The sequence below is a fragment of the Cinclus cinclus genome, chromosome 1, assembly GCF_963662255.1.
Source record: "Cinclus cinclus chromosome 1, bCinCin1.1, whole genome shotgun sequence".
Classification (NCBI taxonomy): Eukaryota; Metazoa; Chordata; class Aves; order Passeriformes; family Cinclidae; genus Cinclus; species Cinclus cinclus.
Genome location: NC_085046.1, coordinates 131,911,045 through 131,933,949, shown reverse-complemented (window position 1 = coordinate 131,933,949; position 22,905 = coordinate 131,911,045). Strand labels below are relative to the sequence as shown.

General features: G+C 39.0%; 1 protein-coding gene across 4 annotated transcripts; it reads right to left on the bottom strand.

Moving 5' to 3' along the window:
• Positions 1-211: 211 nt before the first annotated feature.
• ATP6V1C1 (ATPase H+ transporting V1 subunit C1) lies at positions 212-16,877 on the bottom strand. 4 transcript variants are annotated; one of them, XM_062490741.1, is made up of 12 exons: positions 16,472-16,877; positions 14,321-14,388; positions 13,139-13,229; positions 12,324-12,434; positions 8,525-8,616; positions 7,350-7,448; positions 5,952-6,020; positions 4,549-4,641; positions 4,367-4,460; positions 3,743-3,840; positions 2,477-2,603; positions 212-1,611 (listed from the first exon to the last, which is right to left on the bottom strand). In XM_062490741.1, exons 1-12 carry the CDS (start codon positions 16,601-16,603, stop codon positions 1,516-1,518), a joined length of 1,170 nt encoding a protein of 389 aa, XP_062346725.1. In that variant the 5' UTR covers positions 16,604-16,877; the 3' UTR covers positions 212-1,515. The 4 variants fall into 4 exon arrangements, with proteins under 4 accessions (XP_062346725.1, XP_062346736.1, XP_062346744.1 ...); XM_062490752.1 differs by having other exon boundaries at positions 12,324-12,418; positions 13,144-13,229; XM_062490760.1 differs by lacking the exon at positions 7,350-7,448 and having other exon boundaries at positions 12,324-12,418; positions 13,144-13,229.
• Between the last annotated feature and the right edge of the window lie 6,028 nt (positions 16,878-22,905).

Sequence of the window (22,905 nt, the reverse complement as noted above, 5' to 3'; positions counted from 1 at the left end):
CTGGGTGATAAAAGGGAACCTCTTCCACTTGGGCACACTTTAACAACCTGGACAACACAGTGAACAGCTGTTATCTTCTGTAAGGAAATGAGAAGTGGGAGAAGAAGAAATGTGACCACAACAGGACACCTGATCTCACTATTTCCCTTTTTGTCAATAAAAACAGGAAGAAAAGCAAATATAAATTTATACAGCAAATATTTTCACAGACATCAAACCCCATCAAAATCAGTAGCTCAATGCAACTCTTGCACTCAAAGCCAGACTTACCTTTTAATAATTAGAGATATCAATATAGGCTTACAAAGTGAGCCAATTCCTCAAAGGTACTGCTGGGTTATGATTATATATCCCACAGCTGATCCCAAAACTCTATACTGCTTGGAGTCACAATACTGATATTTTCAGTTAGGGACTAAATGAGAAAAGAATACAGTGAATCACTTGATTCAAGTCAGTTTTAAACAGTACTGCAGCTTTTACTGCATATTTAACTATTCAGACAGGTAGAATACTTGTAATAGCTGCTACTGAAATAAACAACTCCTCTCTATCTACATTAAAAGGAAGCCCTCATATTCCCTGTGTGGTAGAACAGATGTTGCAAAAAAAAAAAAAAAACCAAACAAAAAACTAATAGCACAGCATTCAAAGCCATAAAATAGTCTCAAGCTTCAACTGACTGAAAAGAACAAAGAATTATGAAAATCCCAGCTCAGCCCAGCTTGTTATTATCCCAGCTTGCCATCAGCTTCCCAACACACCTTTTCTTTAGAGTCACCAAGATAAAAACATGAAAAAAATTCACACATTTGTGTGTGAATATACTCCAGCCTTTCTGCACAAAGCAAAATTAATTCGTGCATCCCTTAAAAGTACTTGTGCTGAAGCGAATTGCATTTCTGTACTAGTGCATACAGGATGCAGCACTATTAAAGACTTAACACATTGCTTCAGTTTAGACACAAGTATCTGCAATTTTACGTGGTACAAGAAAGTGACACATTTGCACAGGTATGTTTATTTTCCCTGTGTTTACAGTGCATCAATTGTAATTTTAAACCATTCAGAAAGCACGATTTCATACCAATTTTACATACTTTACATCACAGTTCAACAACGTTAACACAGTTATATCTACTAAATCAAATGAACAAAATGGCCATGAACATTTACACTAGTCTTCTGTAAACAAGTTTTTTTTATAAACAACAGTAAATGGAATTAACACAGACCACCATATGAAAGAGGGATAAGCTTTTCCTTAAATAAATCACTCTGTTTATAAATACTTCAATTCTCTCAATATACATTTACAGACATAGTCGATTAAAAGCTGGTTACCTACACTGTTCTTTAAAAAGAAAATGTCTAGAGATGGACCACAGTGTGTTCAATTCACCTAACATAAGAAGCAAGCATATGATTAGTAGAATGTTAAAAGTATTATTATACTTCAACCTCACTTCTGTTTGTTTACACCAATACTGAGAAGATTGTCATGTTAGGGAACTTTTACTTGAATTCCAGCAAATTACAATCGATCTTGTAGTACACATATGGGTAGTACTCCTGTTGGCTGAGGTTTAAACCTGGAATATCCATAGTTGCCTGCAAATAAAGTTTTGAAACCAGTTATAATCTTACAATTCAGACTCCTATTAAGAAGTAGATGAAATATTCACATGTTTTGTGGAAGCAAATAAACCAGGTAAGACTTCGAGCTGACAAAAGACTAACCCTATTTTTCAGAAGTAAATACAAAGTGCTTTTTCACAGTCTACATTGTTCTGTATCAATCCACATCCATTGCTATACTAAACACAAATCATCACTATTACATCTAAACACTGTCAGTTTCTGATAAGAATGTTATAGGGTGCTGAATGATCCAGGAATTTACATAAGTTCAGCATCTTTAATTTTCACCTAAATTGTCTCACATCCTCTTTCCACAAAAAGACCTGGAAATACATTACATTCAATATAATATTAAGAATCTTTTTTAATTAAGTTAAACTCATGATATCTCTAGTTCAACTTTAACTATGAAAATCACTGCATTTCAATACAAAACAAATTAGTAGAATAAGCCTCCCAACAAACCTGTTTTACACATGAAAATGAGACCTCTACAGATGGAAAGGCTGATTCCATTGTGACAGTGATTCAGCCTTCTTCAGCAGAGGACTACTATGCTAACTGGCAGTCTATCTTTCCATCAGTAGTAGGAAAGAATGCAGTAAGAAAAAATTACATGTGACTTTTGAATCAGACAGCTATTCAAATATATTGACTGCAACTTTAAATACCATCTGCCTTGAAAAAGTGTAAAACAGAAGCAGTACTTTCTTAAGGAGATAAAATGCTCTGTACTGTGAGAACATGAAGAATATGGAGAGGCATAGCCTTTTAATGATACCAACAGACTTTTTGCTTTGTTTAAACACACTAGTAGCAGTTCAAAAGCACTTACATCAATGATAGCTGCAGCACTGCTGTCAAGATGTTTGTATAAGTCATACAGAACTTCCCTCAGTTTCTTCATTGTTTTTTTATTAGGCTGAAGCAGCATTGCCTGGAAGTTAACTGGCAAACCATACCTGAGGAAGTCAAGTAGAAAACTATGGAAATGTTGAAATAAACCTTCTTTCATAATTCAAAGCAGAATTTTATTTTGAGAATTAATCCTATTGCTGAAGAGGAAATTCTGCTCATTTCCATTTCTGCAAAACCATTCTGTGTCTACAATTCATAAGGCATCAAAAAAGTAGAATTTTAAGGTTAAAACAACAAAACAGAAGCCTAAATACTTAAAAAACCATTTTAAATCCTTGAGTACTTAAGCATAATTCTCAATGTTACCTCAACAGTCAGACTAAATTTTGAACACTCTATTAGATTACTTTGCATATGACTCTTAGTAAAAAATGGCATTTCTACTTAACCCTCCTTTCTAGGAGTGTGGAAACAGCTGCCAGCATTCTAATAAAGTTCAGCTTTCTTCTTTACTCAAGTTTTGTCTTCACAATAAGGCCATAGCAGCACAAATGCAAGTTCATGTGATTTGTTTTCTTTTTCTCCTCTGTTTTTCTCCATTATGACAACTTATCCAAAAGGCTAAAAACACCTTGCCCTTTGCTGACCATGGCAGGAATGTCTTCAACTACAGAAAAGAAAGGTCTTTCCTTTCCAGAACAACTACAGTCGTACTTAACTCGTAACAACACTTGTGGATAGTATAAAGAGAAAAAGCAGATAAATTTTCTAGTTAGAATATTGAGTGGTTTAATTCTGAAAAGTTTAGACTACAAAAGGCATGTCTTAAAGAAAAAGCATACATTTCATGATGCCAAACTATGTTACTGGAAGCTCAAATAGCTTTTATTCTGAACTATTCAAATTTGCCATTTAAATGTAAGATGTAGTTAGTTCTCGTTACAAGCAGCTCATAAAGTAACTTAAAAATCAGCAAATATGTCTCCCTGCTACATACAGAGTATCTAACTCCTAAAGCAATAGTGAAAAGACCATCCAAAGGGAAGATACACAATTATCTACCTCAAATATTTCACAACTGGGAACAAGAGTTATTGCCACCAGCTATTCTTACTGCCCTGCTTTTTGCTTCCTCCTTCTCAGAAGAGCAGCATTCACATGCTTCAGCTTGGTAAATCCAAGCTAGATGTAAATTCTTATCAAGTCTAGGAAGAAAAATCACAATTCAAATCTGCCTCATTACCTTAAAACAGATTCAACAAAAACACGTAACGCTTTCACATGAATCCATGCAATGAAAGCTTCACTGAAATTAACTTTCAGCCACCGAACCAGAGGCCCCTGTGAAAGAGAAAAGGGTTAAAAAAAATAAGCTATTCAAACTTCAGAAAAAAAGACTCAGCCTATTATGCATATTTAATCAGTTACTCAATATCTGTACCATGATAATAAAAGACAAGACAGAGTTCACTACAGACATAATGGCTTAAGAGTGTTTTTGATACAAAGTAAAGAGACATTTAATGAGACTTCCCACTGTCTCTTCAGCTCCCCATCTCAGTTGTCATGATCTAACTACAGTAAAGATCCTTTTAGTAATATCTGATTACGCAATTCAAACACTTGTCCATTTTCAAACTTCAAACATTATGAGCTGCAATGCCAGCCCTTGGTTCAATGCAGCGAGGAGCACTTGTGCTGCAGGAAATTCAATTATCCCAGAGCAGATTAGCTGGGTGGCAGGCTGGCTACATTGTGTCATCCTTACAAGGCTTTCTCTGAATCACAACTTCATGAAATTTTTATGTAGCAATAACAAGTCTTAGATGTCTCACATTTCTATAATGACCAGTTTATTAAGACTTACAAACTGTTTCTTCTTGTCAGTTGACAGTCTATTCATTTCTTCTTTATCGGCTTTCATCTCTTCCTCATTGTACTGGAAGTCACGGACCATAAATCTGCATTTGGAAATGAATAAAATCAAAAGTGCCTATCTAGAGATCCTTCAAAGCATAAGAGACAGAATGCACACAAAATAAACCTTACTTGTACTCTCTGGCTTTGTGCTTGAAGTCATCCACTGCCTTCCTGAACAAGGTGACATTACAAAGGTAGCTGTCTTGGTCCTCAAATAGTACACTACACAGAGAGAAAACAAACCAAGTGTCAGAAAAAATCAGGTTCAAACCAGAACAGATCAGTCACACAGTACCACATGTTGTACTTTATTGCTACAAGGCAAGACATAAATGTAGATAATTATACAGGATTTAGTTTCCTAGTTAAGCACCTCATACAGAATGTAACTGACTGCTCTTAATTACTCCCTTCATAAATGATGGCAGCTTACAGTTCACATTCAGAGACTTCATCATACAAAACCACTTCACACAATATTAATTCAAATTAAAAACTATTTAACAAAAAAAGCAACTGAAGCTGGTTGAGTACTGAAACATTTGGACTACAAATTTATTAGAAATGTGTGCTTTAAAGAAGAATGAAATGGATATAAAATAGAAAAGTACACAAATTAAAAAGATCCAGGTTGGCAAAAGAAAATGTTTCTTAAGCTGTAAATATGACCCCTAGATTTACTGTTTTATAATTAAAAATAATATTGCTTATTTTGATGCTTTACCTTAGGAAAAAAAAGCTTGAACAGATTTAGACTGTTCCTCAATGTCATACTGTCTTCAACACAAGCATTATCCCACAGTTTAATAAGCTGCCTTTTCTTAAGTTAGCCCTAGACCACAGTTTCCCAATAATTAATTAAGAACTACTAGCAGGTCTATCAAATGTGAAGCTATCCAGAGCAAGTTCAGATTTTTTAACTGGCACAGAACCAGTAATATCAGATTTGCCTGATCAAAACCTCAGTCTGCCAGTTAAAATTACCCACAAACCAATGCTCTGTGCTACATGTAGACTTTATCCTTGATGTGGTTGCAAGGTTGCTAAAGTGGTTTAATCTTGCCCACCACAGCACCTAGCACCAGCTTGACACCAGGGACACAAAGAGACAAGCTACCTTTCTTTGTACACAACAAAATCATTTACACTTCCAGTTCTCCATCCTTTGGAAGTTTTCAAAGAGTTCATACAAATTGTTTCAAGTCCTGTGAATACAGACCTAAATCTTACAGGCCAGCAGCCAGCATTTGCTGCTTATCTCCATCACACTCCAGCTAGAAGCTGAACATATCTGACCAGAACTAGGTTAACTTTTCAAGTCTCTTACTCCACTCACATAAGTTAAGTTTGATAACTCTGTTAACCCTAAAGTTCATCTGAATTTTTCCTCAATTATTTGATCAGATAAAGCTATGAAGCTACACATACTGACAAGTTTTTGACCAAGCTTTAAAATTCAGAGTCCTTCTAGATAAAGAACACTCCTGAAAAACATCACATGCCAATATGAGATTTAGCATTCAATAACTTACTTGCTGGAACGTGGTACAACCATCTCTGCTAGTGTTTCATACTGCTTAACCCAGTCATTGTAATTTAACCTAGAAAATACATATTATTCTTAGACTTTTTATCTGAGATTAATGGATCAAGTTTTCTCTTAAAGGCAAAAACATTTAATCATAACACCTTCCATCTCAGGTATAAGTGGTCAGAAATAAGCAAGACTCAACAAACTCTCAGTTCTACTCATGCTGTTTTTATAATTATTGATAGACTATAGTGATAGCAAAAGTACCATATTTTCAGTCTTCCTGTCAGTTTACAAGTGCAACATTTTTAAATTAAAGAACTATGAAATTGAATCATCATTAAGTACAAATCTCAGGGTACCAAATGGAATATTAACTGTTAAGGTTAATCAGAAATTCCTCATGCAACTCTGCTTTTTGAGCAGAGAAATACTTCTTCCACAATTATATACAGGTTCCCTAGAGTCCCGCACTTGCCTGAAGGACTGGGAATTTTGGAAGCCCTGTCTTTCTGTAGTTGGTTATGAAGAGGTTCCATCCTTTCAACAGCAAAAACAAGTCAAAGAAAAATAACAGCTGAGATATTCGAACCACCTGCTTTTTGCTAAAGCCACTGCAAAACCATTTGTCCTTCACCACAATTTGACATGTGACAGATTCTAATGGTTCCTGTGGTAGAGAGAGCCAGTGGGCTTTTCATAAATTAGAAGCTCTCTTTGCTTGCAGCTCCAGAAAGACAGTCAAGGGCTATTTTCTCATTTTACAACAGTTTTGAGGACACCAAAGTGACATATCACCACTTTCCTTGGCCAGGGGAAAACATGAGGTTTCTGTTGTTCAAACATTTCAAGTAAGAACAGCCTGTTCCCCCAGCAAGCCTTTGACACAACATAAGCAGGATTCCAAAGGCAGAGACTTAGGTAGGTAAGAAAAAAAAAAAAAATCAGTGTTCAGGCAATCTAAAAACATGCACAGCAAAGCAGTAAAGAGGTCACTCACTAAGTGGTGAAAGTTGGCATAGTCCTAAACAGGATAATTTAATGATTAAGCCTTCTAATGTAAAACAAGTCATGTTTTTACTCAGCACTTATTTTCATAAGTTCACCATCTGGAACATGGAGTAGTCATAGCAAACACTGGATAAGACATAAATCTAATCTCCAGTTTCTTCAAGAAATTTATGAGCACTCAGCAGTCCTTATGAGGAGTTTTTGTGAACAAAGGAATGCAGGCACAGGTGCTCACTTTTCCCTCCTGAGCATCCTAAAAGCTCTGTTTGCTCATCCAGGAAAACCCCATGTTAAATCACATATCACTCTTACAGTATTATAGGGTTGTCAGATCTACTATTTGATTAAGATTTCTTATCGTATTCTGCTCTTGGATGAATAAACTTACTTCGGCACAATCACTAATAATGTGACCAAATATTCTGAATCAAGTACAAAGTCCTCTTTCTTTACAATATCAGCAAGACTTCTGGTTAGCAAGCTTCCCCTGCAGAGAAACAAAGACAGCCAGAACAATTACATGTTTAAGAATTGAATTTGTCTGGATAACAGTTTCCAGTGCTTGATAATATAGCATTCTCAAAAATACATTTTGCCTACAGAACTCCTCTTAGCAGAGCAAACAAAATCTCCTTACATGCATTTTATATCTCACTGTCCAAAGCCACTGAAATTTTTATCAGTAGCTGCACTGCTCTGCGTCATTTCCACATTCCAAAAACGTCACACACTTAAGTGGCAAACTTTTCTTTTTAAAAGTTATTTAGAACCACAAGAACCATTAAAACCATTAACTGTGGACTCTAGTACACAGAGCCTCAGAGCTGTAATTAACCTCGTACAGATCAACATACAGAACATCAGAAAAAACTTAAAGCAGTGTATTTTCCTCATATTCATAAAAGACCAGGAATGGCCATAAGTATGATGGCCTTCAGCTGACAAAGTATCATGGCTTAGCACAGAACTTGTGTCTCACTCCCAAAACAGCTTGTCATGTACTGTCATTGGCATGACCCATGGTTCTGAATCAGCCAGCAGGCTTGCACCATTCACTGTAATGGCAGGGCTCAGACACATTAATCAACCACATTTGCACAGAAGAACTACTGTACCTCAGCTGTACTTCAGATAATCATCACATGGATATGACAACACACACTCCTTGTTTAATTTATTACCTGCCTGTACACAACAGCTGTCTCTGCTGGTAAATTCCAAGGGAAGAAAACCAGTTAAGTTGGAGTGAACGAAAGACTGACTTATTTAGACAAGATACCTAAGGTAAGTAGCAGCTAACAGCAAGTTCCTCTCAAAAGTTGCAGCAATTTATGCTATTTGTACATGCTTCTGTGATTTCTCAATTGCTTTTCAGTCACAAGTAAATTAATATCAACCAGACAGCTGGTAATAAATGTGCTTTTATGACAGCTGCTCTTCAAGACTGATAAAACACCTAAAAAAATGCATTTAGCTTAGAGCCTGTATCACTCCACATTTTATTAAGTTTTCATGCTTAGATAATGTTCCTGCACTACATTAGCAAAAAATAATACAACTTACGCATTCTTTCTTTCCAAATTCTGAAGATTCCCTTTCAGATTATTGTATGCCGAGGCTCTTGCTTTTAGATCATTGTCAATCTGGTTTACTCCCTGAAAAATGAAAAGGAACTGTGTCTAAAGAACTAGAATAGAACTTTTGTTCAGCTTGCCACTGATGCTCAGTTAATCCTGGATTTGAGAAGGATGGCCTCATTAGCATGATTACCAAAAATGATTCATTCCCAGCTAGATAATTTGGCAGTAAGTGGAAGAATACAAAACAAATTAAGCACTTCAGTACATCTTAAACTGCCAACCATACTGGTATCTATCTGCATGTACCCTACCCAAGGAAGCATTTTAAAATCAGTGCACTCAGTAACAGCTGGGTAACTGAAAGAACATGGCACAGTGTTGGTCTGGCATTATAATGCTGCCTACTGCCTCCTTCACTGCCTCCTCACTGCAGTATGTGGAGGTACAAGAATGAAAAAATCTCCCAGGGACAAGTTTCTGAACACTGTCAAGAGACTCTCCCTTTAGTCTGGACTTAGACCACTGACAAAACATTTTGTTTGCATAAAACACATCAGCTTGGAGACCCAGATATGATTTTGTTTCCACAAAATAAATCTCTCTTAAAAGCAAGTCAATTAAATAGGGACCTTGTTTACGGTAACACCTAAGTTGGATTGCCTGTAGCAGGAAGTCATCAAAAGCCTGAACATTCTGTTAGTTTCATGTGGCAACATACTAACAGCATGTACCTTTACAGATACAGAAGTCCTTTAGAAAAAATACTCTGAGAATGACAAAATTAAACATATGAGTACTTTAAGCTATTTAAATCCTTTGACTGATACCTCTAGCAATGCAACATGCAGAACATTTCAGCAGGTGTCACACAAGGCATATATCATCATGCAAGCTTTTTAATACTACAAGACTTAACACCTTTTTTTTACATCTCGAAGACAGGATAAGGGGGAAATTAATCAGAAGATATTAAGCTAGTACCTTTGTGCATTTCAGCTCTTCCCCAGACTGACAATCCTGTGTCTTTTCCAAGGATCAAGACTTCCAACAACAGTCTAACTCTGCGTTATTAATGACAAACCCCAAAAACCTTCAATACCGAACACAGCCTTTACAAACCAGTTCCATTCAGCATTGACAATACTCTAATTGCTCTTGTTTGTAGAGTCAGTAGTCTTTTAAAAGATGACTGCTTAGACAAAAACCTGTTACTGCTGCACTGACTGAAGTTTATTGTAAAAAACAACGAGCTTTGCCTCCTACTGAATGTTAGAATATACAGAACCACAAACCTCAATGCCACAACAGAGCTCTTGAAAATAATTTTTTGTAAAACTACCAAATGAAGCAACAATACAAACTTTCTTTTGCGAGTAGAATTGGTGAATAACTCACAAAAGTCATTGCAAAAGGAAGCAGACTCATGCATGGTTTGCTAAGGAAAGTGCCAGTCTAACATAGTGAGCCTATTTCTACAGAAAGCAAACCCAGATATTTAAACCACTGAAGTGGTCACTGGCAATATGTGTCTTGTAGCCATACAACTGAGCAGTAGCACTTCAGTGCATGCCTGGGCTGCTGAAAAGGTGGGACTAGGGCACTAAAAACATTGAGGTTGTCTCCTTGCATAAGCCTGATGACTAATTTCAAATTCAAAGAATGACTCAGTTAAGTGACAGCTCTCACATAGCACAGATGCCATTTCCAAAGTCTTCTGTACTGACACTGGGGTCACAAAACTTCAGAAAGTTAAAAGCTGAAAAAACCCAATGGATAGTTTCAGCAGATATAATTTTATTTTAAATGTTTCCAACACTACTGTAATTTCTTCTCAACTGACAAACCCCCCACTGCAATTGCCATTACTTATTTTGACAGATATCAGAATCTGCTGCCTGAGTGAGTGAGGATGATATAAAACCATACAGGAAAGGTAGTAATTCATGATATGACAAGCTTTTCAAATTATTTAACATCAACATGTCATGAGGCTTCACAGATTTTAATTAATGTAGCTCTATCCATTTTCCTGTATCTTCACTTTGGCACATGATTACATGAAGATTTTATCATTGTCAGGACTCCTTCCTGCCTTGGGACAAAACTGCTTCAAGTCCTGTGATATAATCTCCTAGGGGTCATTTCTATAAGAGCATAAGACATCTTCAGTCATCTTCCTTCTCTACTTTACAGCCACACATCTATGGCTCACAGCTGAAAATATTTTATAAACTATTTGAAATCAGATTTATGACACAGGTGTCCTAAAGCTGTCCTTATAGAATACAAACACAGCTAAACATGAAGAGAAATGGAAATCCCCAACAGGATGACTCAGGATGAACTCCAGCAGACCTGTTTCTCTGCATTTACTGTCCAACCCAATAGGTCAGTGAGGTCCCTGAAGTAGATAAAGAATGTAAGACAGTTAAAGTTCAGGTTTCTAGGGTACAACTTTGTTGAAGCAGATTATTTATCTAGCAAACTCCAGGACACAGAATAACATGCACTGAATCTTTGATCATTTTCAATAAAGGGTGTATCTCTTCATGTACTTTGTTTCTTTTTCAAGAAATTTAATTTCTGCAAAAAAAGTGCTGTACTACAACAGCTGTAAAAAGTTCAATGCTTCATTTTGGTACCTTGTTCTGAAGAAGCAAATATTATGCACTAGTGTCATATACTAAGATTCTTATGCTGTATCTGTGAATATTTTTAATGTGAAAATCCTCAGATCTGTAAGACAACCAGTCATCCTTCAACAAAAGGCCACACTGCGGATGTTTTCCAGGAATACTTACTAAATGTAATTTGTGAAATAAATTCAAGATACATTGGTAGTCCCCCCCAAAAAAAAAAATCAAAAATGAAAGTACTAGTTGCATTCTCAGTCAGCTTTGTAGTATATATTAAGATTTTGTAATCTCTAAAAAAAAAAAAATTAATGTAATAGTTACAGGAATCTGCAGTTATAGCAAAGCACAAGCCTGCCAGCACCTACCCCCATCCCAACCCCATTATAGTCCCTACTAGCATCTATCACCAAAGACTACCTCCACAGGTACCCAGAACAGCCTCTTTTTCCAACTTATGTATTTCCAGTTAGTAATACAGGCAGTTCCAAAAGCCAATCTGCAGATTACAGAAAACAGGGAAGGGAAAAAACAAAACCCAACCTGAAAAGAGGCTGGAAAGATCTTAAAGCAAGGGTTGCCTACAGAGAACTCTGTCACTGTCTAAATCAGCCAGTCACTGCTGAGGACCCTGCACAGGCTCACATGCAAGTACAATGCAAACTAAATCTTCCACGTATGAAACATTTTGCCAAAGTAAAGATGAGGAAAACACATGACAACTCTTCAAATGAGCTTTCTTTACATCTAACAATGAAAGCTTACTTCTCCCCTCACAACTGAGTGCCATGGCTTTCAGAATGTAAATTAAGTTCCCTGGTTCACTGCTAACAGCCCACAAGGTTTGAGAACATCAGACAAACAACATGCTAGTAAAGCAAAACTGAAATGCAAACATAATTTCCTGGCTATTTATTTGTTAGCTCAGTGATCCTAGGAAACAAAAATCAGCAAAGACAATATGATGGCCTTTCAGGGAGCACTCTCCAAATCCTAGCCACATCCTAATGTATTTCTGTGGTTACTATCTGCTACAAAGCTCACTACTATTGTTAGCTGACTGCAACAGACAAATAGCTTTGAGAGCAAGTTTTGTGCATAAATATCTCAAGTTGAAACAGGGAAGTTTTACAAAACAAGTTACCTTACCTTTGCAATAATTTCTGAAATATTCTTCAAGGATTGCTTGATTGGGTATTTGGCCATATCCCATTGGAACCTTGTTATATAGGTGACCAAGTCAACTAAAATTTTAAAGAACTTTGTTAAGATTGACAATAAAAAGACTACTGTTTTATATTCTATGTAGACCTGCTGTAAAAAATAGAGAACTGTAACAGACTGGACCTTCCCATCTGTGGACCCTGCTGCTTAAGAAATTTGAAAATAAACAAGTTGTAAATTATCCATGACCTCTGCCTTTGGATGACCTCTGTTTCTCCACCTCTGTAGAGTGTAAATGACATTTACTACCATGTCAAGGATGGCTGGAGAACTACAGACAGAAGCAACTTCTTTTTGCTCTGTGTGAAAAATGGGTGGGATGAAGGGAAGGTTATGATGGCAAAAAAAAGGCAGCAATGACCATGTGGCTCACCTGAAGTGACAGGTTTGTACAGCCATCTACAAAAGACACTACACTACTCCCTTATCCACTATTACTAGCCTCTCTTACATCAATACAAGCTGTGATAATTCTATTAAATGGCTTTGGAAATAAAATATTGGTTCAGAGAAAAGTGCAGCTCTTTACTGAAATAAAATGCACACTGGCATCCCCAAGTCTTTCTCAGCAGGACTGCTCTTGATCCATTCATTCCCCACCTGTATTGACACTGAGGGCTGCTCTGACCCAGGTGCAGCCCCTTGCACTTGGCTTCCTTGTACTTCAGTAAGTTTCAGGATCATTGCCTTCCCTTCTAAAATCCCAGTTTTAGGATACTTTAGGATATCAAGGTTAACACTTTACCTCCATTAGCCAGAAGATTCTCCTGAACTTTATCTTTACTGTCTTCTAGAACATCAGCCATATATTGGGCCACCTTCTTTACAACACTGAAAAATAAAAGATAAAGATATATATAAACAAACAAACGAAAACCCAACAAAACTCCAAACCTATTTGAGGAACAGCATTCATAAAACTGATTTTAAATTTCCTGAGACTGGATCAAAAGTAAGGATGATGACTGCTCTACATCCAAACTTTCTGAGAGCACGACCTGAGCTCAGTCTCTGAAGGAGACCAAGCTCTCAGAAGTATTCCACAACTTCATTTAAAATCTCTATTGTTGCTACTCCAGTTCTCAACAAGGTGAGGCTAGCTCCCTCACATTGGTGTTGACTTCAAGTGTAATGTCACTATATTGCAATTTCTTTTTAAAATCTGTCGTACTTCCAAAATTCTAACCCCCTTCTAGAAATAGACTGAGAGTTAGAAGTCAACACTAATCCAAACTAAACACAAGGCAACCCTGACAATGCAATCTGACACTCAAGACCTGTCTTCCTAATTGAAAAGCCATGTATAATATTATTCACAAGTGTCAGGCCAAAGGGTTTCCTTTTCTATTTAAAAATGTGTACTTAAGATTTCTTCCCTTGAAACAGAAGATGGCTCTGTGAGTTCTGGTTATGTGAAATTTTGCTATTTTTGCTCAAAATCACTTTCAAAAGGCCATTAGTTTCTTCAAAATCAATAGGGTTTGCATTTTAATATTAATACTGTTTAAGCATTTGTATGGATTAGGAAATTACATGGTTACTTTCTCAAAGTGTGTAACAGTATTCCAGCTAAAAGAACAAGTTTTTACTTTGTTTCATCACCACTTACTGCACCTGTCAGGTTCAGCTCTGAACAATTCTCCAGGACCCAGCACCACACAGCACTGCTATACAGAGAACCATCATCCATCAATGTATAATATTCCACTATTCCATAAGAAGTTCAGATAATTTTTCTTTTTTCAAGAACAGATACTGTGAAAACCAGCATCTCAGCTTTCTTAAATCTTAGCTTGCTGACTGCCTGCAGAGGATCACTGTGATACAAAAAATGCTGAAAATAACCTGCTTATTATTAGGACTCGGCAAACCATCACATCATTATTCTAATACTTTGCATCCTAGTAAAAACAAACTGTTACCTCTCCACAAACGCATCCAGTTTAGCCAGCTCATCTGACAAACCAACCAAAACATCCAGTGTGCCAACCTAGAAGCAAAGACCAAAATGCATTAGCAGGTGTATATAAACATAGAAAGTAAAACCAGCTAACAGTAAAAACTACAAACTCCCAGCAAGTATCTCTGCAGAACTACATAAAATGCTGGACTTTCAGACATCTTGATCTACCAAAGTCACCCTATGTTTCATTTGTTAGATACCCTCTCTGAAAGCACCACAGGATCAGAACTACCTCACTAACTTAGTGCTCAACTTCAGCAGCCATCCAAAACACATTAAAACAATGTGTACACTATGAATTTGCTGTATTTTTCACAAAGCAGTTGCTTCAGCATTTAATGCACTACTTGAGATAAAATGTAAAAAACTTCACTGATCAGGAATCTTGCCACTGGAGGTAACCTGGAATTGACAAGTTGAGGATACAAGAGTACTGCAGCAGTCAGACCAACAAGAGTCTGGACTTTTTGCATCTTGGGTAATAAAATATCTGGCCTGTCTACAAGCTTTCACCCTTTCTTTCCTTCTCCTCCAGAAAACACTTTCTTCCCTAATTTCGTGTACCTAGAGTACACATTTCTTGGGGAAATATTACAGGGCATAAACGAATCTTCTGTCTAGCCAAGATGCTATTAATATTTAATGTATTTGTAGCTTAGCATCTATTTTCTATATATCTGACCACCCAAATTCACATCATTCCTTTTCTGTTTAGCCTTGAAGCAGAAAGGAAGAGAATTACTTAAGAAACATCATTATGAAGTTACTTTCCATGCCCCACCTTCTTGTGGGCCACAAGCAGAATAAGGAAGCTCATTTTAAACTAGTCACTTGTAAGCCTCAGGACAAGCAAGTGCTTAAGCAATAAGACTGTTCAGTGAAGACAAAACTACTGTTTCAATGAGTTTTAACTAAAGGATCTTACTGCTTAAACAGTTTCACCAGGTCCACAGAAGCAAGACTACTTCCCACTGCATATAAGACATATTCAGCTTCTGCCCCTTTTACGAAGCAGAGTAGAAGCAAAACCAATTCTTTCTAACCCTGATGGGACCCAACAGTCATCAGCAATAAATCCTCTAAATGCTGCAGATACTCTACAGTTTGAAAGCCATCCTGACTCATGTCCAAGGATCTTCTGGGAAGAGACAGCCATTTGTTCTAGTCCCTATTCTAACTCAGGACACTTCAAATGAGAATACAAGTTAGGGCAGTTGGAAGATCTTAAAAGACATACTGAAGCACTTTGTGCCCTGGGCTCATTCCTTAGAAGAGAGCAGAAAAAGACATTATGCCACCTGAACTTGATCCTCTCTGTAGACAAAGACTGATGGCATTTTTTTTCTCAATGTTGTAAGCTTTGATGAGCTTTCACTACATTAAACTGAGCTCCAAATTGTTGTTCAAGAAACATTCAGGCATCAGGAAAGACCTTTCTAAATGAATACACTGGCTCATAACTTTTCCATACCCTGATGATTGTATTAAACCAAGATTAACTACTATCAGATTTTGTTACTATTTGCTTCTCTCTGAATAGTTCAAACAGGTTTTTTCCCATTTTCCACAACATATTGGCAGGTCACGCTGGAATGTTCAGCCAGAGATAAACCACTGCTCTAATGGAAGAATGTTACTTCTGGATGGAAAAAAAAGACAGAACAGCTGTTTGATCAATTCTTGTATTTTAACTTGAGCCTTTTCACTGTATCTCAGACAGAAAAGGAGCAGAAAATTCAGAAGAGAAAATAAATTAAATTAATTTGACAAAACAGTCGAAGGAAACTTTCAATAATCAGATCACCAGTTCCTATTTTTCTTCTCCAAGTAGCTGCTACCACTGTGAGATCAAGACTATTATCCTCAGAAAAAAACTGCTTTATTTGCTGAAAGAACACAGGTCGCTGAATTTTGGAAACTTACAGAGTGAACAACTAACACAGAAATCCAGAAAAAAAGATAACTGCTGTCTGAATTATTTCTTAGATCCACACATAAACGTCAAGAGAAGTCAGCTATTCTCTCTAAAACATCTGCAGGTTTTAATCTAGAGAACAAAGATGATATAAAACAAATACACTTGTTAGGACATGACATGGGGCTTACATACCTTCAAGTCTGGAATGTTGAACTTTGAATTAATAGAAAGATTGTTATGTTTTGTAGTTGCTGCATGTAGCTTCTCCCATGTCTGTTGACAGGTTTTTTCCCCAGGAGCGGAAATCAGCCAAAACTCTGTCATTTTTGTGCCTTTATCTTGATGTTTTTTGATTCTGAGGATAAAGGCAAGATGCTAGCAGAAGGGAAGCAAGGGAAAGAAGAAAAAAAAAAATGTCCCATTAATACAGCAGTCAAAGCTTTGCCTGAAGAAAAACATCTTGTTCCATATTACTGAAGTGCAGTTCCAGTCACTGTAGGAGATTTTACCACCAGTATCATGTGGTTTCAAATTCTTTTTTTTCCCTATTTTCCAAATCACATTTACACAGTTGGAAAGTCTTTTTAAACTGCCCATCCTATATGTTAAAGTGGGCTGAGTTTGCAACATTAGCATCTTTCAACTGTAATTTCACAGAAAGATAACAAGCAAACAATCTAACTGGAAATAAATCAAATAAAACAGGACTCAAATTATAATTTTTACAGCTATATACATTTTCCAGCGTCTGTACAACAGACAACTTTTTCTGAAAACATCAGAGAAAAAATAAGAAAACTAAACAAATTTCAACTCTGATGTATCTTTTCCAATCACTTTTCACATTAGGACAGTATTTTAAAGTAAGTAAATGCCTAAAACTATCTAAATGCAAAGAAGCTTCTTCTGGCAGCTAAAAATTTCAACAAAAAGGAGAACACTTTCTAGTCTTGATATCTCAGTTGCCACTTCAGACCATCAAGAAGATAAGACATACTGGCATCAGTCAAGACAGTGGTGGCTTTGTGACTAAGGAGCAGAAACAGCTGGTTGAGAGTCACTTGTTTTTAATAAGGGAATGAAGAACAAAATCAAAGTGTTCCTTGACAGAATCTGAAAATGTCAAATTTTGGTATCTGCAATGTCTTCTGTAGCAGCTTTGAAAGAATAGACTAACCTACATTTCACAAGCACAGACTACAGCACTCAATTTAGCTGAGAGAGAACAAATCAAATGTTGTATTTATTAGAACTACTATGTGGTAGCAAACTTTGCCCAAAACAACACACCTAGGTCCTTCATCTGTGTATTCATTCTAGAGGCAGAAACTTATCAAGGGTGTTGAAATTCCAGGTAAGATAAAGGCCTGGTTGCTGATTCTTTTGCTCAGCTACTCAGGAAGCCTAAAGCTGAAGTTTACCAGTGATTAAATTACTATGAAGCACAGCCTAGCATATCAGCCAACCCCCTTGGACTTAAGGGGCCTTGTTTCCAGCAGGAGGTGATGACACCCAGTTCCTGAGGCCTCAATAGCACACACTCTGTGACACTGGCACTGCACCACCAGGCACAGTACAGCAGGGCCACAAACCCAAACACAGACAGTGCCAAGGCAGGTACAGGTAACTGAGAAATCAGAATATTTACAAGACCAGACACACAACATCAGTTATCACCCTGCTACAGGGCTTCTTTGTTTAGCATCTACTAATTATTGATGATTTGGAACAAACAAAATTTCCTTTTATTCACACTACTATGATGCATAATCTTCCTTAATGAATGCCAGACTTAGAGCAGGAGAGGTTTTCCTACACCCCACTGAACTCTGGCCCTATAAAAGGCACAGCCAAGTTTACCATAAACTTCACCTCTCAAAGGGTTGAAGCTTTAAACTGTTTTTGTCTGGATTTGACTAGACTAGGACTAGAAAAAGCTGTGGAATAAATGTTGGATAAACAAACTAAGAGGTGGCAGCAGCAACTTTCAAACACCCAAGTAAAAGACAGAAGAGCAATAACACAGAAATCCAGAATCCTACTCACCAAGACACAGGGAGCATTGCATTCTCATGTTTTCCACAAACATCAATACTCTCTACAGAATATTTATAAAGTTTCCAGAAATGGGACAGGAGGAACAATTGTAGTTCCCAGGAATCATTAAGTCACTGGACTTCCCTTCCTCCCACACCATTTTTTGTCTGTGTGGCTGGTTTTCCTAAAGCTCTATTCCATTTCTAATAGCCATGGGAAGGAAGATTATTTGCCATTTCAGGTAAAATTGAGGTATTATCAAATACACACAAGGGAACAAAAAGCTTGGTAGAAGAGTTTTAAGTGTTTTACATGAAGGGGCTTGAAATCAGAACAATGGAGAATACCAAACAAGAAGTGAAGAAAGGAGAAGTGCTATAGAATGGTTTGAAAACCAGATACAAATACTGGTCAGACAAAAAATACATACAGACCAACTGTAAAACGAAAACCAAGCAAATTAAAGAAAAGAATCACAGGATAAAGCAGGAAATACCAAGTGTTCAAAACAAAACCTAGAATAAGCAATAATAATGGGTAGCTTGTTCACATGGTGTACCTCCATGACCAGAACTTTTTTGTAATGTACACTGCTTCATCCCTATCTTATTAGGAAAACGGATTTGCAAAGGAAGATCTTTCATGCAGCATACTACAATCTAAAGTAAAACTTATCAACAAGTTGTCAATGCTGTACCCAGAAAAACATACAGTGAGATCAAAAGAGAATCTCAAGTACGTCACTGCACTTCTCAAAAAAGCAGGGCAAGGGGCAGGGGACAATTACTTCTATTTATTTCAATAGGAAACCTCAATTTACTGATGCGACTTAGCGCTAAGTCCCCAGGGTGCCACTTCTTTACGGTCGCTTTCAGAAATCACTTCTGCCGCTTGGCCTCCACGTTTCCTAAACAGAAGCGGCCAAGAGGAAGCCGGGGATATTGCGCCGTGGGGAGTCCCCCTCGCCCGGGCGGAGGCGACCCGGGGCTGGCTCCGGGAGCGGGGGGCGCCGCCCTCGCTCCCCACGGAGCCGCTGACCTGGATCACAGGGATTAGACGTCAGTTCCCACAGCCCCGCAGCCGCCGGCTCGGGCCCCCCGGGCCGCGCTGTCGCTTCTCCCTCCCCGAGGTAAACACCCTCCGCAGCGGCAGAGCGGAGGCCTACCGGCCCCGCGGCCCGGCAGAGCCCCAGGGAGCCGCGGTACCGCCGGGCCCGGCCGGCGCTGCCCTTCATGCCAGGCCCTGCGCGGCCCAGCTCCGAGGCAGGCCGCGGCGCCGGGAGGAGGCCGGGGCGCTGCGGTAGCCGCTCGGGTTAGTCCAGGCACTCGCCCTTCCCTCCTCCCCTCCTTCCCTCCCTGCCCGCTGCCGGGCCCGGCCCCGCCGTTACCGTCACTGCTCCATCCCCGGCGCCGCCGCCCGCTCACCCGCCGGTGGGTCACGTGACCCGCGGTCAGCTGACGCCGCCGCAGCGCCGGGCACGCGGGGCGGGAGGCGGCGCTGTGACGCGGCGGCGCTGGGACTGCCGGGGGCGCCGGGGCCGCGGGTTCGAGGCCGTCGCTGCTCTTCTGCACACCCAGGGGCTGGGCACGCCCGTGCAGCACTACCGCCGAGGGCACCTCAGGGCACCGACTGCCTCAGGGGCTGGGGCACTTCTGATTAGTCTGGGCTTGACTGGGGAATTGGTGTGAAAACCGCGTGCGGCTCAGGGCCGGCCCCGTGTCAAGCGGGCTTTGTACGGTTCTGCCCTTAGGGCAGAGAAAGATGGTCGGGCTTGAAAGCGTGTGTTTGTTCTCGCTGCGGCCAGTAGATTTTCCTCAAATTACAGAAACACGGGGTCAAGGAAATATTCAGACTGGAAAAGTGCTGTAGGATCATCGAGCCCACTGCGTAGAACACCAGCAGACAGTGCCGCTAATGCCACATCCAGTCTGTCCTTAAGCACCTCTGGGGATGGCGACTCCACCACCTCCCAAGGCATGGGCAATGCATTCCAGTGTTTAATCACTCCTCCAGTGAAGAAATTCCTCCTGACGTCCACCCCCGGCACGGCTTGGGGCGATGTCGCCTTGCTGTGTCACCTGTTCCCGGTGAGAAGAGCCCGACCCCAGCTGGGTTCAGCCTCCTCTCAGCGCTGGACAGAGCGATAAGGTCACCCCCGAGCCTCCTTCGCTCCAGGCTGAACACCCCCAGCTCCCTCAGCTGCCCCGCACAGCGCTTGTGCTCCGGACCCTTCCCCAGCTCCGCCGTCCTTCTCCGGACACGCTCCAGCTCCTCAATGTCCTTCCTGAGCGGAGGGACCTGAACTGCACAGAGACTCGAGGGCTGGCATCACCAGAGCCGAGTACGGGGGAAAAGATCAGCTCTTGGAAAACACAGTGCTGGGAAACAGAGCGTACTTCAGGGATCACAGCTATGGGAACGTGCGCTGAAATCCTTTACTGCCCGAAGGGCTTGAGAAAAGGGGAGGCTTGCATGCAGGTGACAGTGGAAAAACACGCGCTTGAGAAGAAACTGTTGCTGTTTTATTTTGGCATCTAACCCTATTTATCTTAGTTCAGGGTAGAAATGCTGAGTGGAAAAGACCAGATTGTAAATTGCTCTATTGCTAGCTAAATTGTGTGAAACCGCCTGTCACTGTAATTCACAACATTATCTGAAGAAAGCAGAAACTGTACACAAAAGGCAAACTATTTTGGTTTGCTGGTTTTAGGGAACCAAACAGTTTGTTCCTATTTTTCGTCAGTTTTTTTTTTGTTTGTTTGTTTGTTTTGTTTTGCCCTTTTTTTTTTCTTTGTAGGCAAAAGTTGGAGCCATCATATAGCTGTGGGTGGCTTGTGGGGGGCTGCAGCAGAGAGAAGGCACAAATATCACCAGAGATATCAGAAAGGTGACCTCACACAGTTCCAACCCAGCTAAGGAGCAGAAGCTCCAAACTCTGCTTAGTCAAGTTCAGAGTTGTTAAACAACAGCAATGTGACAGATCAGTCTTCCTTCAGCCATTTCTGTTGTCCTTCAACCACTAGAGGCTGTTGAAAATGTTCCCATTGCCAAACTGCCCACTGCCATTTAAAATGTTCTTACATGCTCCTACTGGTACAATTTTTTCAGAGAGGCTTTTCTCACATCAGTATAAAAAAGACTTACCCTAAACTAACATGGTAAAACAGAAACTTGCCTACCTTAAAAGTGGGCAAACTTATTTTTAAATCCCAAATTAACAATTGCAGCAAGAAAAATTTCTTAATGGACACATTATTAAGTTTTCAATGAAAAATCGTATAAAATTTCACATTAGGCACATTTTCTCATTATTATTGCGAGCCATTTCCTCAAAATGTGGCAATATATGCCATATGCAAACACTAACCGGCAAATGCAAGACATTATGTGTGTTATTTTTGGAACAAGATAAGATTTTTTTGAGTGATCCATAGCTCCAAGCTATCAGACGGAAACTTGGCATCAACCTCTATAAATAAACAGAGTGGTTAGTAAATGATACTCTAAAAGCAGTACTTAAGAGACAAACAGCAAGCATTTCTGACCTGCAAAATGACAACATGCTCGTAAAACTGCAGGAGGGGATTCTGAGAACAAGGACCTATGATCTGTTACTTAAAGTCCACTGCCTAATGTGATTTGTTTTCTAATTTTATTTGCCATTTGGTTAACTGATATCAATGAGGTACAAAGCAAGCCTGTAGGTAATCTATAACTCTTCACTAGAAAATGGAACAAAAAAAAAAAAAACCAAAACAAAAACCCAAACAAACAAACAAAACCCCAAAATTAAAAAAAAAGTGATTAGCACAAATCAAACAACCAGGATATTAGCACCCATAGAATAAATGCACAGTATCAATGAGCTGCAACATGGTCTTTAGGTGAGCTATTGGTGAGAAACCCAAGCCAGATGTGCAATCATTATAAATGCTGTTAGAGAGAAATCTGTAAATAGCAGCGTTTAAAACCACAGCTGCTACAATAGGAGTGTATATATGGTAGATTAAACAGATAAGTTCACTAATATTTTTATTATAATACTCCCCTGTACCATTACTCCATCTGGCCTGACAGGGATATTTTCTCAAGACATCAAAAAAAGTGTGTTCTATTTTTTTTCCAGACTCTGACTTTTTTTGATGTCTTGAGAAATCTATTTATTGAAATTTCATTCAGGGAGAAGGGAACTGTTACGTGTCTTTTTGACCTCAATTATTTTCTGTTGTAAGTTTTGAAAAGTAATAATCTCTTAAAGTCATTGCATAAAAGTTCCATTCTATAATAAAAAATATGTCAAAAATTACTTTGGGTCAGGTCTCTGTGCAAGCCTGTATTCAGCTTTGAATGTCTGAATGACTCATTTTTGTTGAATACTCTTATTCTGCATAGGCTAAACACTGATTGACTTGAGTGTGCACTGGGCTGTACAGAGGTATTTGAGATAAAACTACTTAGGACTGAGAAAGCTGACCCGGGAGTTAGCAAGAAGTGGTGGGGGCAGAGCTGCCCTTAGACATGATCTTTTACCTGCTGCATGAAGTGGTTGCTCTTTTAGATCTCTGGAGTGAGAATTAGAATGCATGAGA

Coding starts and splice junctions, on each gene's coding strand:
- ATP6V1C1 (XM_062490741.1), bottom strand. CDS start 16,603: ATGACAGAGTTTTGGCTGATTTCCGCTCCTGGGGAAAAAACCTGTCAA. Junction 8,617..12,323: donor TTTCAGAAATTATTGCAAAG/GTAAGGTAACTT, acceptor TTCATTTTTCAG/GGAGTAAACCAGATTGACAA. Junction 7,449..8,524: donor AATTTGGAAAGAAAGAATGC/GTAAGTTGTATT, acceptor GTTTCTCTGCAG/GGGAAGCTTGCTAACCAGAA.